The 14,741-nt window shown below is 69.5% G+C and overlaps 1 protein-coding gene across 2 annotated transcripts in view; it reads right to left on the bottom strand.

Annotated features, from left to right (window-relative positions):
- Positions 1 to 326: 326 nt before the first annotated feature.
- The window catches only part of KIF26A (kinesin family member 26A), a 39,397-nt gene continuing 24,982 nt past the window's right edge, over positions 327 to 14,741 (bottom strand). For both annotated transcript variants that reach the window (XM_068539652.1, XM_068539662.1), the window contains 12 exons: positions 12,713 to 12,902; positions 8,311 to 8,523; positions 7,679 to 7,772; positions 7,143 to 7,405; positions 6,847 to 7,030; positions 6,549 to 6,711; positions 6,045 to 6,207; positions 2,493 to 5,421; positions 1,340 to 1,545; positions 1,213 to 1,233; positions 697 to 847; positions 327 to 520 (listed from right to left, as the gene is read on the bottom strand). In XM_068539652.1, coding sequence (XP_068395753.1) covers positions 345 to 520; positions 697 to 847; positions 1,213 to 1,233; positions 1,340 to 1,545; positions 2,493 to 5,421; positions 6,045 to 6,207; positions 6,549 to 6,711; positions 6,847 to 7,030; positions 7,143 to 7,405; positions 7,679 to 7,772; positions 8,311 to 8,523; positions 12,713 to 12,902 — 4,753 coding nt within the window. In that variant the 3' untranslated portion in view covers positions 327 to 344. The remainder of the gene's footprint in view (positions 521 to 696; positions 848 to 1,212; positions 1,234 to 1,339; positions 1,546 to 2,492; positions 5,422 to 6,044; positions 6,208 to 6,548; positions 6,712 to 6,846; positions 7,031 to 7,142; positions 7,406 to 7,678; positions 7,773 to 8,310; positions 8,524 to 12,712; positions 12,903 to 14,741) is intronic.

Genomic DNA, 14,741 nt, shown 5'->3' on the forward strand with positions numbered 1-14,741 from the left:
CAGATCAAACAGTCGGGCCGGCGGCCCCAGCGCACCGTCTGCTGGTGTCTTGAGTCCTTAGCACCAAACGCGAAAAGGAGAGAAATCCAGTCCAAGGTTAAAGGCACTTGCGTTGCTGTCCGGGGGCGATAGTCTTCCCGTGTCCCGCTCACTCGCTGCTCCGTCCACGTGCTCGGCCGGCCCCTCCCCTGCCTCACGCTCCATTGCCTCCAAGACCCGCGGGTCCCCACTCGACCCTCCGCATCCTCGTCCCTCCAACCCCTGCCACATCCTCGCTCCATCCCACGTCCCGTCCTCCAGCCCCCGACACCCCCGTCCCCTCCCCCGTGTCCCAGTGCCCAGCCTCAGACGTCCACCTCCTGCGGCCCCGGGGCAGTGGTGGCGGCACTGATGTCGAAGCAGGTGACCATCATGACGCGGGCCTTGCACAGATTCACGCACTGCTCCAGGGCGGCCGTGGCGCGCTCCAGGGCCGCCAGGTACTCGGCCGACTCGGGCTCCAGCTCCGGGTCCACCTCGACTAGGGATGGACGGCAGACCGCTTGGTCAGGCCGGGGTCCCCGCAGGGCCCAGGAAATGCTTCTCTCCCTCCCAGCCTCTGGGTCCCCACCTGGGGCGGGGTGAAGTGGCTGGACTGGGGGGCGCAGGTGGGGCGCACGCCTCCCGGGGTGTGGGGGGATGAGCGGGGAGACTCACACTGCTCCAGCCAGCGGCCGGGCTCCACCATCAGCCGGCCCTGGGTCTCAGCCAGCTCCTCGCGGAGCGTCTCACGCTTGGCCCACACCTCCTGCAGCCGCTGCTGCCTACGCTCGGCCAGCCGCAACTTCGCACTGACGCACACCGGGCCCTGGGCGGCGGGGACGGCGGCGGGTGGGCTCAGGCACGGAGGACGGCCTGCTCCCAGGGGCTCCGTGAGCCTCGCTCCACCCCCGGGGCCCAGGCAGGCGCACAGCAGGGCCTCAAAGGTGGGCAGGGGTAGGACCTGGGCCCCTCCTGCCCGAGGGGGCTCACGCCACGTGCTCCCAAAGCAGCCCGTGCCTTCTGGAACCCGGGCCCAGGACGAGTGGGCACAGCGGTGGGAAGCATGCCCACACCCCGGCGTAACTCCAGGGCACGAGAGCGGTGGCCTCAGGACCCCTCCAGCCCCCCACTCGGCCCACAAGGGCCATCAGGAGATGCCAGGGGTTCAGGGCCGAGCGGGGCCTTTCCTACCTTCTCTGCATTCTGGGAGGGCTGTGGACAAGAGGGCAGGGTGAGGTCAGTGGGCTGCCCTGCCACACCCCAGGGGCCCACCCTGCCCTCCCAGGACCGCCTGCCCCCGGCCTGCCCCAGCCCCGACCTCGGCCGGGTCCTCCCCCGGGGGCAGGCGGTGCCGCTGCAGGCGCTCCACGTCATCAATCTCGTACACCTTGATCTCGAAGGGTTCCTTCAGCGAGCCAGCCAGGGGCAGCGGCAGGTCCACCCACTGGCCGGGGAGGCTGGGCTTGCGGCCCAGGGCAGCGGCATCGGGCAGCGGGGCCGGGATCAGCCGTCGCCGCTGCAGACCTGCAACAGAGAGCCGGGCGCTGGGTGAGAAGAGGCCGGACCCCAGCCCCCAGCCCAGGACTGAGAGGGGCGCCGGGCTGCGGTTCTGACAGGCAGAGCCCACGGGGGCCCTCCCAATCCTGAAACGCTCAGCCTAGCGCCGGCCGGAAACCCGGCCACCCCTGCCTGCCCCGTGGAACAGATGGGTTCCTGTCCGCCAGCCCCTCCCCCAGCCGCCTCCCGCCTGGACGGCCACACCCTTCCTACTGGACAGCAGCCTCAAGGTCACACCCACCAGCCCTGGAGGCAGCCCTCTGACACCCTAAGGGGCCACGCTGCTTCCTAATCGCAACCGTCTCTACCCTGGACAGACTCCCAAGCCAGGCCCACGCTTGTGGCACCACCCACATCTCCCAGCACACCCCTCCCTGCTCCCCACGCCGGCCTCCTGCTTTCCCAGCCCACCTTCAGCCAGGGCGTGCCTCCCCTGCCCCTCTGGAGGACATCAGCCAGTGGCCAAATCCCCCCAGCCACACACAGCATGAGAAACAGGCCCACCCTACCCGGGTCCCCAGAGACAGAAGGTCCAGGAGGCGGAGGCAGGAACGGCACAGCAGGGGGCTCCCAGGCAGCCGGGCACCAGCCCCGGGGGGGAGCCCCAGGCTTGGAGCCCCAGACCCAAGTCCTCGCCCAGCTCCCCCCACCTCAGCAGGGTGCCCCATGTGAGCCCACCCCTGCCACCCGCTCCGAGGGGACGGGGACCAGCCTCAGAGGCAGCGTGGGGATCAAAGAAGGGCACACGCCGGGCGCGTCCACAGACGGTAGGGGCTGCACACACCTAGAGCCTGAACAGCCCCAGGCACGTCTGTGAAACTGTCGAGGGCCGCGTACGCTGGGATCCACGGAGGTGGTGCCCAGCTGTCAAGAGCGGCCGGGCCCGGGCCCTGCGGGGGCTGGGCCACACCCACCTGTGGCCCTCTTCTTGGGGGACTTGAGGCTGCGGGAGCGGGCGCCCGGGGACGCGGCCCCGCTGTCACTCATGGAGTCGGGGGCCGAGGATGCGCTGCCGGTGGCCTCGCTGTCGCGCATCATGCTCTCGTAGCCGCTGCTGCCGCCGCTGTGGTAGAAGAGGGCCGTGCGGCCCATGGCGGGCGGGAGCTCCCCGCTCAGCACGCTGCTGTTGTCGCTGCCGTGGCCGCTGCTGTAGCGCTGCGGCCGCCGTGGGGCCGTCACCTTGCTGTACGGAGAGGGCAGCACCGGGCCCACGGGCGGCCGCTCCTCGGACACGTTCACGCCGCTGTCGTTGCCGCTGTCCGAGTCGGCCGAGCCCCACAAGGGGCCACTTCGGCCGTGGCCTCCGCCGGCTGCCAGCTCGTTGACACGGCTGTGGGCGGCCCGGAGCGCCTGCTTGGTGCCCATGATGGTGCCCCGGCTGGCCTTGGCCCCAACGCAAGGCACTGCTCGCAGGGCGACCCTGGGGCCCGTCACCGGGCCCCCAGGGGTCCTGCCCGCCGCAGGGGCCAGCGGCTTCACCGAAGCACCCAGAGCCCTGGACCCGCCTGCCGCCGGGCTGCGGCCCTTGCCCCCGCTGGTGGGGGGCTTGGGGGCCCCCACGCCCTTGGCTGGGCTGCTCCTACAGGCAGGAGCGGGCCCAGGCGTGGGGCTGGCAGGCGGCACACCCAACCTGGGCACGGCCCGGGCCGGCCTCCCGGGGCCTTCCCTGGCCTTGCTGCTGCCGTGCGCCAGGCCCTCGCACCGCTCCAGAGACCCGTGAGTGGCGGGACGGCACCCCGCCTCTGCCTTGCCAGCCCGGGCCTTCAGGCTGGACGTGGCCCTGGGGATGGAGTGGTCGGCCCGGCCGCCAGGCCTGGCCTCCCCCTCCCCTCGGAGGAAGGCAGCAGCCCCGGCCCAGGCCAGGCTGCCGGCCTGGGGAGGGGCCGGTGCTGGGCTGTTCTTGTGCTCCAGGCTGGACTTGCGCACCGGCGGGGCCGGGGGGGCCACCCCGCCAGGCCTCGGGCAGAGGTCCCCTTTGGAGGCCACACTCTTCTTGCTGCTGGAGGCGGCCTTTGGGCTGCCCGGGCAGACCGCTGCCTCGGCCGAGGCGTCCCCAAAGGATGTGGAGGGCGTGGTCACACCCAGCGTGGTGGCCCCCCTCCGCAGCGGTGGGATCTGAGCCACGGCCTCTGGCCTGTGGGCTGCCCTGCCCACCTCACAGCCGTCCACCACCCTCCGGGCACAAGCCAGCATCGGGGCCAGGCTGGGGCCCCTGCTGGCAGAGGCCAGGGGCAGCGGGCCACATTCGTCCGCCCGGAGCAGCCAAGGGTCCTCGAAGAGGCCTCCGGGGCCAGGCGGGCCCGGGGCCAGGCGGGGGCAGCCCACACGACTGGCCGCTGAGGTAGTCCTCGGTTTGCGGGGAAGGCTGGAGTGGATAGTTTGTGCCGGGGCGGCCCCCCGTGGAGACGCGGCGTGGGGCTCCCGGCCAGGTCGGCTGGCAGCTGCCGTGGCCTCCTCCGTGGGACAAGGCCTCTGGGCGGGGCCGGGACTGTCGGGTCTGTCACGCTCTGAGAACTGAAAGCTGCCGTCCTCCAAGGGGCCGTCCAGGGTTGGGGAGCCCAGAGGGTCAGGCCCCACGGGCGAGTCGGGGCCGGAGGGGTCTGGGCTGGCCCGCGAGGGAGGCCGCGGGGCGGGGCCGGGGCTGTCGGCCGCGCACACGCTGACCTGGCTGAGCCACGAGCTGACGGAGGAGCCGCAGCTGCCGCCAGCCCCGGCCGCCCCGTCCAGGGCCACACCGTCCAGGGCCGCCCCGTCCAGGGCCCCACCGTCCAGGGCCGCCCCGCCCAGGGCCGCCCCGGGGGCCTGCGAGGCGCACGCGTCGAACTCGTCGTTAATGCTGCTGATGATGCTGACTGGCCTCGAACCCGAGGCCAGGGCCTGCAGGGAGCAGTTGCTGCTGAGGCTGGCCAGGCTGGAGGGGCGCCCGGGGCCAGCCAGCCCCCCCAGGGACAGCTCCTCCACCAGCGTGAACACCAGCTCGTCCTCGCCATTGAGCTCCACGGGCTGCTGCAAGGTCACCGTGGTGGTCAGCAGGCCCCGCTCCAGATGGCGGCCACGTGCGGATGGGCGGGGGCAGCCCTCCTGCCCACTCCTGCCCACGGGGGGTGTCCGCACCACACCCACACCGTCGGCTCCCCCAGGCTCCTCTGCGGCCCCGCCAGCTTCCAGCTGCCGAGGCAGTGGGGGGGCCAGGCTGGGCAGCGGCCTCCTGCCTCTGCCCCCCGTGGCCTTATCCGGCACAGGGAGCTCAGGCCTGGCACTGCCGTCCTCTCTCTGGTCACCACCAGCCTTGGAGGGCTCCGGGGCCCCCCGGTGGGTATCCGGGCCGGGGCTGCCGCGAGGCGTGCTGGCGGCCAGTGGGGAGCCCACGGCTTTCCTGGGGGCCGCGGCCTCGGGCAGCGAGGGCTTCCTGCCCCCGCGGGCCGGGCTAGCCTGGGCTCCGCTGGTGCCACCCAGGCCTCCTTGGGGGCCCTCGCTGCCGTGGATGCACTCCAGCCGCTCCTGCAGCTCCGCGAAGGTGCTGCAGCGGAAGTGGTCAGCATCACGCGGGCCCTGGGAGGGGCGGCGGCGGCTCAGGGAGGGGATGATGGGCACAAAGTCGGGGGGGCCCTCGCTGTCCGTGAGCTCGCGGTCCGACAGCGCCGCCCCCCCCGGCCCCACGTAGATGACGGTGTCGCCGGACTGCTCGCTGCTGGACGAGTAGTCGGGGTCGCCGGGCGAGCTGGCAGCCAGGCGCTCGGGGTCTGGGGCTGCCGAGCGCGGGTGGAAGGGTCGCAGGCGCGGGGGGCGGCGGGCACGGCCTTCCTCGCAGGAGCTGTCCCCCCCCGAGGAGCTGGACGCGTACTGGGGACAGAGCAGGCCCACCTGAGCGGCCTCCCCGCCTGCCCCCCCTTCCCCTGCCCCCCAGCCGCACACACCGCGCTCCAGTGAAGGAAGTGACAGCGCAGCCACCAGCCGTGTCCCGTCAAGCACTGGACCGGCGCGAAAGGGCTCAGGCCCCGAACATAACCGGACCCCCTCAGCAACTTCCAAGGAAGCGTTAAGCCGCGTCACAGGGAGGTGAGAACACGTGCCCTCAGCACACGGCGAGTAAGTGCAAACCCAGGATTCAGACCCAGGGCACCCCGGGGCGCCCCTAACTCCACCCTCCGGCCCGACGGAGGGCTGCCTGGGGCATGCCCTGCTGGACCAGGTGTGGGACGGGTACGGGCCACGGGCATCCCACCAGGCTGCCCTGAGCACACACCTACCCCTGGGCCAGGCGGATAGAGGCCAGGCAACCACAGCCCCCAGTGCGATCAGGTCCGGTTCTGCTTGGGGCGACCTCGAGCGTGGGCCCCGCCGCCTCTGGGCAAGGCCATGTGGGCACAGCCCTGTGAGCCCAGGGCACGCGGGGCCCCAGCACCCCCACCATGCAGGCAGGGGCCCCCGGGGAGAGGGAGGGGCAGGCGGGAGGCGGAGCCAACCTTGACCTTCTTCCTACGCAGGCGGTGGAGGTGGGCGGCCAGCTGCACAGTGCTGAGCGTCTCGGCGTGGCGGGCAGGCTCATCGGAGACGTGGGCGATCATGGTGGTGCGGCAGTTGGCGGTGGCCAGGGTCTCCCGCAGCAGCATGGTGAGCCTGTGCTCCCTGGGGGCCGGGGAGGGGCGGGGGTCAGGGGCTGAGGGCCCAGGAGGGATGCCAGGTGGCAGGCTGGGCGTGTGGGCTGCCGCAGGGCTGGAGGGAGGGAGGTGGGCCTCTTGCTGGACCAGGGCCAGGCCCGGAGCCTCGGGGTCAGGGCTGACCCCCACCTCTGTTCCCCATGCCCTGGGCGCCAGGACCCCTCCCCCAGCCCTCGGGCAGCAAAGCCCATCAGGTGATGGAGGAGCAAAGAACTGAGGGGCTCACGGGCCACAGACACACTGGACACGCCTGACGTGGGCTGGGCTGGGCTGGGTCCCCAGGGCCCCGGCCAGGAGCCCACCACTCACCTGTAGGGCACGTGCTTGGCTCCGCTGACCAGGGCCAAGATGACGCCGCCCAAGGCCGACAAGGACAGATATGGCGGGCCCCCGGGGGCCTCCCCACCCCTACCGGGTGCCCCCTCACAGCTGCCAAAGTCGATGAGGTGCAGGCGGCTGCGGCCTCCAGACACTGAAACCACAGGGCAGGAGGGTGAAGGCTCGGCCGCAGGGCACGCAGACCCTGCCCCACGGCCCACGCCCGGGACAGTCCTGCCGAGAGGGAGGGCGGCCGGACCCACACCACGCAGGCACCACGGCCACCTACTTCCACCCCTGCCGCACTTCTCCACACGGTACTGGTACACGTGCAGCGTGAAGAGCATGTGCGAGCTGCCCAGGGCGTCCTCGCCGCCGCCGGCCCGGCTGGTGCTGCGCGCAGCCAGCGCCGCGTCCAGGTAGAAGGCCGCCTTCTCAGCCGTGGGCGCCCGCAGCTCGCTCTGGTCCTGGAGCTGCCGACAGACGGACAGCGGGGACGGCGCCTGAGTGGCTCGGGGCCGAGCCGCCGCCCCGCGCGGCCCCCGAGCCCGCGGCCCTGCTCCCCGCGCAGCGGCCTTGGCGTACCTGCGCCCCGCAGACGGGGTCCTCCCGCAGGTGCACCCCCGGGGACTGGGCATCCTGCAGGCTGCTGGAGGCCACCTCGGCCAGCAGGTCCCGCAGGCTCTGGTCCCGGCCGCACACCTCCACGGCCGAGACGCGGACGGAGAAGCGGGCGCCCACCCTCTCCTTGCGCTCGTCAATGAGCCTGAAGAGCCAGGAGATGGCGCAGGGCACGATGCCCAGGCTCTGGGGCGAGCTGTCCTTCCCGATCATGGTGTAGGACTTGCCTGGGGGCCAGCGTGACAAGCCCTCAGAGCTCAGCCAGACCCGGCAGCTGCTTCCCTGGCCCTGCCCGGGGCCCTCAGGGCCAACCTGGGGCCACTGAGGCCCCGGGGGCCTCTTCTGACCCACTCCATGGCTCTACCTTCTAGGCCTACAGGGTTTCAGCTTCCTCTCCACAAGACCCCGCCCCAGGTGCCCACCCCCCACCCCACCCCACCCCACCCCACCCAGAAATGGCATGCAGCGACTGCAGAGAGGGGATGGTAAGGGGCATTTACCAAGGCTCGTGTGGCCGAAGGAAAAAATGCAGCCATCGGCCCCACTGACCACCGACTGGAGCACGTCGGCCACTGTCCCTGAGCAGACCTCGGCCTGGGGGAGGGGCACAGAGTCAGGCGGCCACCCGGCCTCCCACCACTTCTGTCTCATCACACGCAGACAGTGAGCCCACGAGGCAGCCGGGAGGGCACCCAAGACCAAGGACACAGAAATCTCCACATGGACACACGACACACATGGACCGGACACGGACACACACACTCACAGCGTGAACCAGCCAGACACAGCTGACAGGCACATGCAGTGTACACGCACACACATGGAAGTCACAGTGCCCTCGCGGCCACGCCGGGCACAGACCACGCCACACGCATGCACGGCACACACGGGACACGTGGAGGAGCGTCTCTGGGAAACAAACCACCACTCGGCTTCCATGGGGCGTGGGCTCTGAAAAACCCGGCCTGAGAAGCAGGCCAGGAGCTGGGTGGAGACACCACGAGGGCCGGGGAGGCCAGCGAGGAAGGGGAAACCCAGCCGGCCTCCTCTCAGCGCCTCCCTCCCACCCCCCAGCCCTGGCTCTGCACGAGAAGGCCCCACCCCCGCCCGAGGCCGCCACTGCCACCCTCACCTGCTCCGAGTCCTGGGGGAAGACGGCATCGAAGGCAAACATCTTGGGAACGGCAGCCGTCGTGGCGTGTCGGGGGCCCGCGCTGCCTGGGGGCCCCGTGGCCGGGTCATAGAGGGTCACCTGCTTCCTCCTCGGGTCCACCTTCAGGAAGGACGTGGACTCGGCCGAGCGCCGGGCCCCCTGCGCAGGCCAGATCCGCAGCGTGACCTTCACCTGGGGAGGCGGGCGGGGCGGGCATCTGAGCGGCTGCGACGTGCAGGGCAGGAGGAGCCTCACGCGCGTCAGGACAGTGGGCCAGGCCCCGGCATGGGGTCCCCGCCGCAGGAACGCGGCGCCAGCACCCCAGCTCCCGGCCAGAGCGCCTCCCCTATGAGGTCAGCCAGGCAGGGAGAAAACGAGGGCCAGCGAGAGGAGGGGCTGGCCGGGAACAGAGCACGTCAGCACAGAACCGGGAGCACGGGGAGGGGGGCGCAGGACGGAGGGAGGGCGGGACAGAGGGAGCGGACTCCAGCTGCCCCCATGAGCACAGAGAGAGAAGGACGAGGACGGTACCCCGAGCGCACCCCCCCTCGATGTGGGGCTCCTCCACACCCTCTCGCTGACTCCGAGGCAGAGCCAGCACCAAAGGAGCTGAACCCAAACACACAGGCCTCTGAGAGCAGGGTCACCCCACACAGGCACACCCCAGGCCCGCCAGCTCCCCGCTGGACCAGCCATCATGGCGACCCACCCCCCAGGCCCGCACAGGCTTCAGAAGGGGGAAGGAAATGCACTCAGAGAGGTCGACTGTCTCACCCGCGTCACACAGCCTGCCAGTGGGTCTCCTGAAATCCCAAACCCCAAATCTGAGGGCGGAGAGACAGGGGCAAGCAGATCGGGGCAGCAAGACCCGGCCCAACCAGATAGGAAGGCACAGGCCCCGGCCCCTCCCACAGGGTCCCCTCAGAGCCCCACGCACCCTCCTCTGAGGGCGTGTCCTCCACCCGTGATGCGGAGGACAGGGGCTGCCTCAGAGCCAGGGCCTCCCCACACCCCCCGACTCCCGACCTCGGGCTCCACGCACAGCAAGGTGCAGCCCTGAGGAAAGACAGCCGTGCACCGCGGCCGGGCAGGCCCCGTGAGCAGCTGACTCCCTGCTGAGGGGAGGGACAAGTGCCCCACACCCCGGCCCCCCACGTGTCCGTCCAGCCTCACCTCCTCCAGGGAGCCCTTCCTCCCAGCTCCCAGCCCCAAGCCAGAGGCCTCCAGGGCCCTGGGGGCCTCCTCCCGTGTCTGCACCCCAGGCGCGGGGCAGGCAGGAGTGTGTGGCGTGAAGGAAGGACGAACGCACAGAGGGGCACGGGCCTGATGCCTGCGGTGCCCTCGGGGAGAAACGGGATCTGGTGCTTCCGACCCCAGAGCCGCTCGGAACCCCAAGGACACCTGGGGAGACTCAAACCCCACGGACACCTGTGGCAGGCCTCCGGGTCAGCAGGACGCCAGAGGCAATCCCACCGGCACAGAACCCGGGAGGAAGAGGGCAGGATGATCCCAGAGGAGATGGGGATTCTGAGTCCCCAGGGCAGGGGAGACGGTGGAGAGACGGAGGCTGGGGTGGCACGGGGGCCCGGGGTGGCGACAGGGCTGGGCTGAGCTCAGGGCCCGACAGGCCACCAGGCAGCCTCTGCGAGTCCCCCAAACACAAAAAAAGATGCAAGGCTTGCCCGTGCTCCCCACCCACGTTCATGCCAGCTCCGGGGGCTGGACCACCAGCCCCAAGGCCCTCAAGGGTACAGAAGGCTCAGAGGGGAGGGGGGCCAGGAACCAAGATGCAGGAGCCCAGAACAAGCTACACTGCAAACACCCCAAAACCCGCATGGAGAACAAACACCCTGGGCCACGCATCTTGTGTGTGGCCAAGGGGGGGCCGAGTGCTGACAGGGCAAGCCACCCTGGGGGAGGGCCCCTCCCAGGAGAAGGCACCAGACTCCGGTTTCCGCTGGAGGACACCGCCCTCCGCTCTCCGGTGAAATCTCCGATTTCTCCACTACAGTGTAAATCAAATTACCAGCCTCATCTCAGAGCCAATATTTTTCACGGGTTTAATTGTAAGTGACAGATACATAACTCCGGCGAAATTGGTTTACCGTGGGTAGTTCACACGAGGCACCATCTACGTCCCTTCGGCATGTGGCAAATTGACATGCAAAATCGCGCTGCGTAAGGAGAGGGGGTCCTCCGGGGAGATGCGGAAAGACATACTTTTCTATTGAGCTCCTCCAAACCTGGGCTCCATTAGGCGAGAATCGATTCTCTTATTCCCCGACGACATGAACAAAACTATTTCATTTCCAAACGCCACTGCCAAGCAGATGAAAATGTGCACTTCCCAGTAATTTTGGGCAATTTTTTTTCAGCGTGAACTCCTGGCCGCTTCAGGAGCCAAATGGGTTCTGCGGATTGGAGAGCGTTCCCGGCGGGGAGGGGACATCACGTGCGCCAGCCCCACGCCACGCGCCACCATCCCAGTTAAATGCCCGGGTCACTGTCTGCGAGAATCCTTTCATTACCGCAGGGAAATGACAGGGTCTTCGCGCCACACAAGCATGTCTCCCCCCACTAAATGTTCAGATATTGCAAAGCCCCACTGAATAGCTGCCAGGTAGGGAAAAAATACATTTTGCATAAAAAGGGGCTTCCATTCCTAAGAGACGGCCCAGGCAGTCGTGGGGGGAGGGGCCGTCATACCGCAAGATGATGAATTATCTTAAGTGGCACATTAATGTCAGGAATCGAGTATAATCTAACTTTCTTCTCTCTGACAATATTAAATGCCTTTCAGCAGGCATTTCTAACTATGTGCTATTCGTGCAAATAACATCCAGGGAGCTGGGGAGGGGGCTCTGGGGGACACGGTGAGAGGACCAGGACGGGTGGCCACGGGCTCCCTGCCGCAGGGGACCAGGGCACAGCGGTGGTCTGCCGGAGAGAAGGGAGGAGCCCCCGCCCTGGAATACTTGGGTGGGGGGCCTGACCCCAGTGGGACGGGGAGGCCTGCTGGAGCCCCAAGTAACACGGCGGCAGTAAGAAAGCAGGGTGTGTGCCACGAGGCTCCTCAACCCTCCAGCCACCCAGCCCCTACCCCAGACGGGCCGAGTGACCAGGCCCAGAGTTGCTTAGAGCCCCTTCCCCACGGCCAGCTCGCGGTGTCCTCCCTCTGGCCCTGGCACTCCCACCACCCGAGCAGGGCCCAGATTCCCCACTTCAGCAAGCTCCCGAGGGACATGTCTACCTCCGTCTCAGGGTGTGTGGGTGACGGGGTGAGGGAAGGCTTCCTGGGCGTCCGGACACAGGGACTGACCTCCGGGAGGCCGAGCACAGAGGCTACAGCGGGAGGGCCAGGGGGAGGGTGGGGTGGGGGCCTGGGGAGCAGCTCGGGCCTGGGCAGGGTGCCCCCTGCAGACCCGTCGCTAGGAGCAGAAGCCCCCTGGGGCGTGTCCTAGGCGGCAGGACAGACTGAGTCCAGGGGTGCGTGGAACCCGCCCCCCCAACTCTGCAGGGGTTGGGCCTCTGGGCACTGGAAAGGCTGGACCCAGTGCCCGGTGGGCGGCCGCCACTCTCGGGGGGGGCAGAGCGGGCAGAAGGCCAGGGAAACGCGATGGGGTGCACGCTCAGGGTTGGGGTCCAGTCCTCACCCCAGAGCCGTGTGGCCCTGGCGACAGGCCCAACCCCACTGTGCCTTGGTCTCGCACCCTCCAGAGGCACAGAATCCCCCCACTAATGCACTCACACAGAGCCGCACACGCAGGCCCCGACCCAGACTTGGGGGGCAGTCACAGGCAACCCAGATGGGGCCAGGACAGAAACCCGGTCTCAGCCGAAGGCCACAGGAGCCAGGAGGCAGCCAGCCCGTGACTGGGCGAGGCCCTCCTCCACTCTGGGCCTGCTTCCCCGCCTGAACCCGGGTAGCATCCTGACTCAACTCCCCCACCTCTCACGTCAGGCTGCGGCTGGGGTTTGCCGGGACTCTGGATAGCTGACGGATCCCACCCCTGCCCCCCGGACCCCCTGAGGGCAGCATACCAACAAAGACGAGGCAAGGGGGCTCCTGGGGCCAGACCCCACCCCTGAGTCCCGGGAAGCCCTGGCCGTCCCGCCCCACACTGAGACCAGCCCGTGCCCCTGGGACCCCCACCCACCCACGCCCTGTAGGCCCACCACAGTCTCCCAGGCTCCCTGCCGCCACCTGGAGCCGTCAAGGTGGGCCTGGGCCTCCGTCGCCCCATCTGTACGCTCACCAGCCTGGTCCAGCCCAGGAGAAGGAGGCATCCCCTCCATCTCCCGCTCCCCATCCCGCACCTGCCCGGACACCCCAGCCTCGTGCCACCCCCCAGGGTCACCCCCAAGTCAGGGCAGGGCCTACCTTTCCGACACTGCTGGGGTTGTCCTTGGCCTTGGAGGTGGTCCTGAGCAGGCAGGGGGGCACAGGGGGCGGCCACAGCTGCAGGACCCCACTGAAGTCCGTGGGGTAGGTGGAGGCTCCGCGGGCGGCGGGGGCCGGCGGCGGGTGGGGCTTCTTGCGCTTGGAGGCCAGGCTGAGCTTCTGGGCAGCCCTGGGGAGGGGAAGGGAGGGGAGGAGAGGCGGGCGGGCGCTCAGAGCTGTCCTGCCACCTGCCCCGCCCTAAATGCGGCTACACGGCCACAGGTCATTCCCCCCCAGCCAAGCAGGGGCCCCCGGGGCTGGGGCCGCCACGTCCAGCCCCTGGCAGCTCTGCCAGTACAGGCCAGGCGACAGAGGCCCCAGGCAGACACGGGACCCCGGCCCCTCTCCACACCCCGCACTGAGGGCATCCCCTTCTCCCCACCCTCTGCCACCCCAAGTCCCCGACTCAGCAGCTGGGGCAGGACGGCACATGCTGGGGTCAGCCACTCACAGGCTGTATGACCCACACGTGGTGACTTAGCCTTAGTTAAGCCTCTGTGCCTCGGTTTCCCCATCTCTAACATGGGATGACATGACCACCAGAGGCCCTCATGTATAGCCCTGAGGAGCAAATGCATTCAAGGCACCCAGCAGAGGTGACACAGACGGGCCTGGGTCCAGATGGCCCTGGGTCCAGATGGCCCAGGCCTTCGTCCGCCCCCCACCCCGCCCGCCTTCCCGGCGAAAGGGGCTGGAGGCCAGAGTAGGGCCGGCTCAGGGCTGAAAGAGCCTGCCCACCAGGCCTGCAGGCAGCCCCCCGCCGCCCCGCCCAGCTGCCCCTCTCCTGGTCCTGCTGCGGCTGCCCTCCTTCTCCCAAAGCCCCCAGGCCCCTGAGTCTCACCTGTGCTCCTCAAAGGGGCCCGACAGGAGGGCCTGCACCCTCCGGGCACACGGCCCCTCAGCCCTCCTCCCACTCGGAGGAGCTACCGGCATTTTGCTTAACTCCTCTCATCTTTCACAGGAGTTGTCTTTTAAGAGACCCCAGGGACCGCTCTCCTCCTAGCGAGGTGTCATCAAGGAAAATAAAAGTAATCTACGGTGCGGGGCGGACCCTTACTAACGCAGTGGGGCGGCTGGTGCACGCCTGGAGGGGGCGGGGGCCTGAGAGCGGAACCCACGAGCTGCCCAGACAACTCGGGCCGGGGCCCTCAGCCGGAGACGCAGCCCCGATTCCTACCTGAGCCCATGCGCCCTAAACCCAAAACCGCCTGAACAGAAGTCCTGTGTCCTGGCCCCCATCCCCACGGCGCCCAAGGATCGCACACGGGGCAGAACGGGCGCTGACACTGTCCCCCAGGCACAGGGTGAAGGGCCGGGGGCAGAGGAACTCAGAAGGGAAGGCCAGGGGAGGCAGCTAGAGCGGGCAGGATGGGGACCAGGGGACGAGCTCCGCTCCTGGGGCTCCTCCTGCCCCGCCCACCCCCAGCCAGGCCGGCTGCCCTGGACCCCGGCCATCCTGGGTTAGGCCACAGCTTGCCGCCAACCACTCCCACGGGAAGAAGCTGCAGCCCGACTTGGAGGACCTGGAGGATGTTAGGGTCCAGCAGGCAGCCCCATCCCCGGGCACTGCCCCAGGGCGGGGACACCCAGGGCAGGTGGGCTGGCCCTCAGCCTACCTGGGCAGGGCGGGCTGGGGAAGCGGGGACACGGACTGGAGCCTGTAAAGGCGGAGAAGGCCCGGTGGACCGGGCTCCCCAGCGCCACATGTGCGCAGCGGTGCTGCCCCCAGGACGTGGGGGAAGGGGGGCAGCACAGGGCCTGCCCGGCACCAGCCTGTCCTGGGGGGCACCGGCTGGGCCCTCAGGGTGACTGGATAGGTCAGCAGACCCCCACGGCCGAGGTGTGTCCCCCGCTCCCGTCACAGCTGCCTCCCTGCTCCTCCCTAGGTCGGGCAGGGCCACCCAGGGTCCCCGAGGCTGGGGGGGCCACCCTGAACCCCCCAAGGCTCAAAGGGACGTGAATGCCAGGA

The sequence above is a fragment of the Eschrichtius robustus genome, chromosome 1 (assembly GCF_028021215.1).
Source record: "Eschrichtius robustus isolate mEscRob2 chromosome 1, mEscRob2.pri, whole genome shotgun sequence".
NCBI lineage: Eukaryota > Metazoa > Chordata > Mammalia > Artiodactyla > Eschrichtiidae > Eschrichtius > Eschrichtius robustus.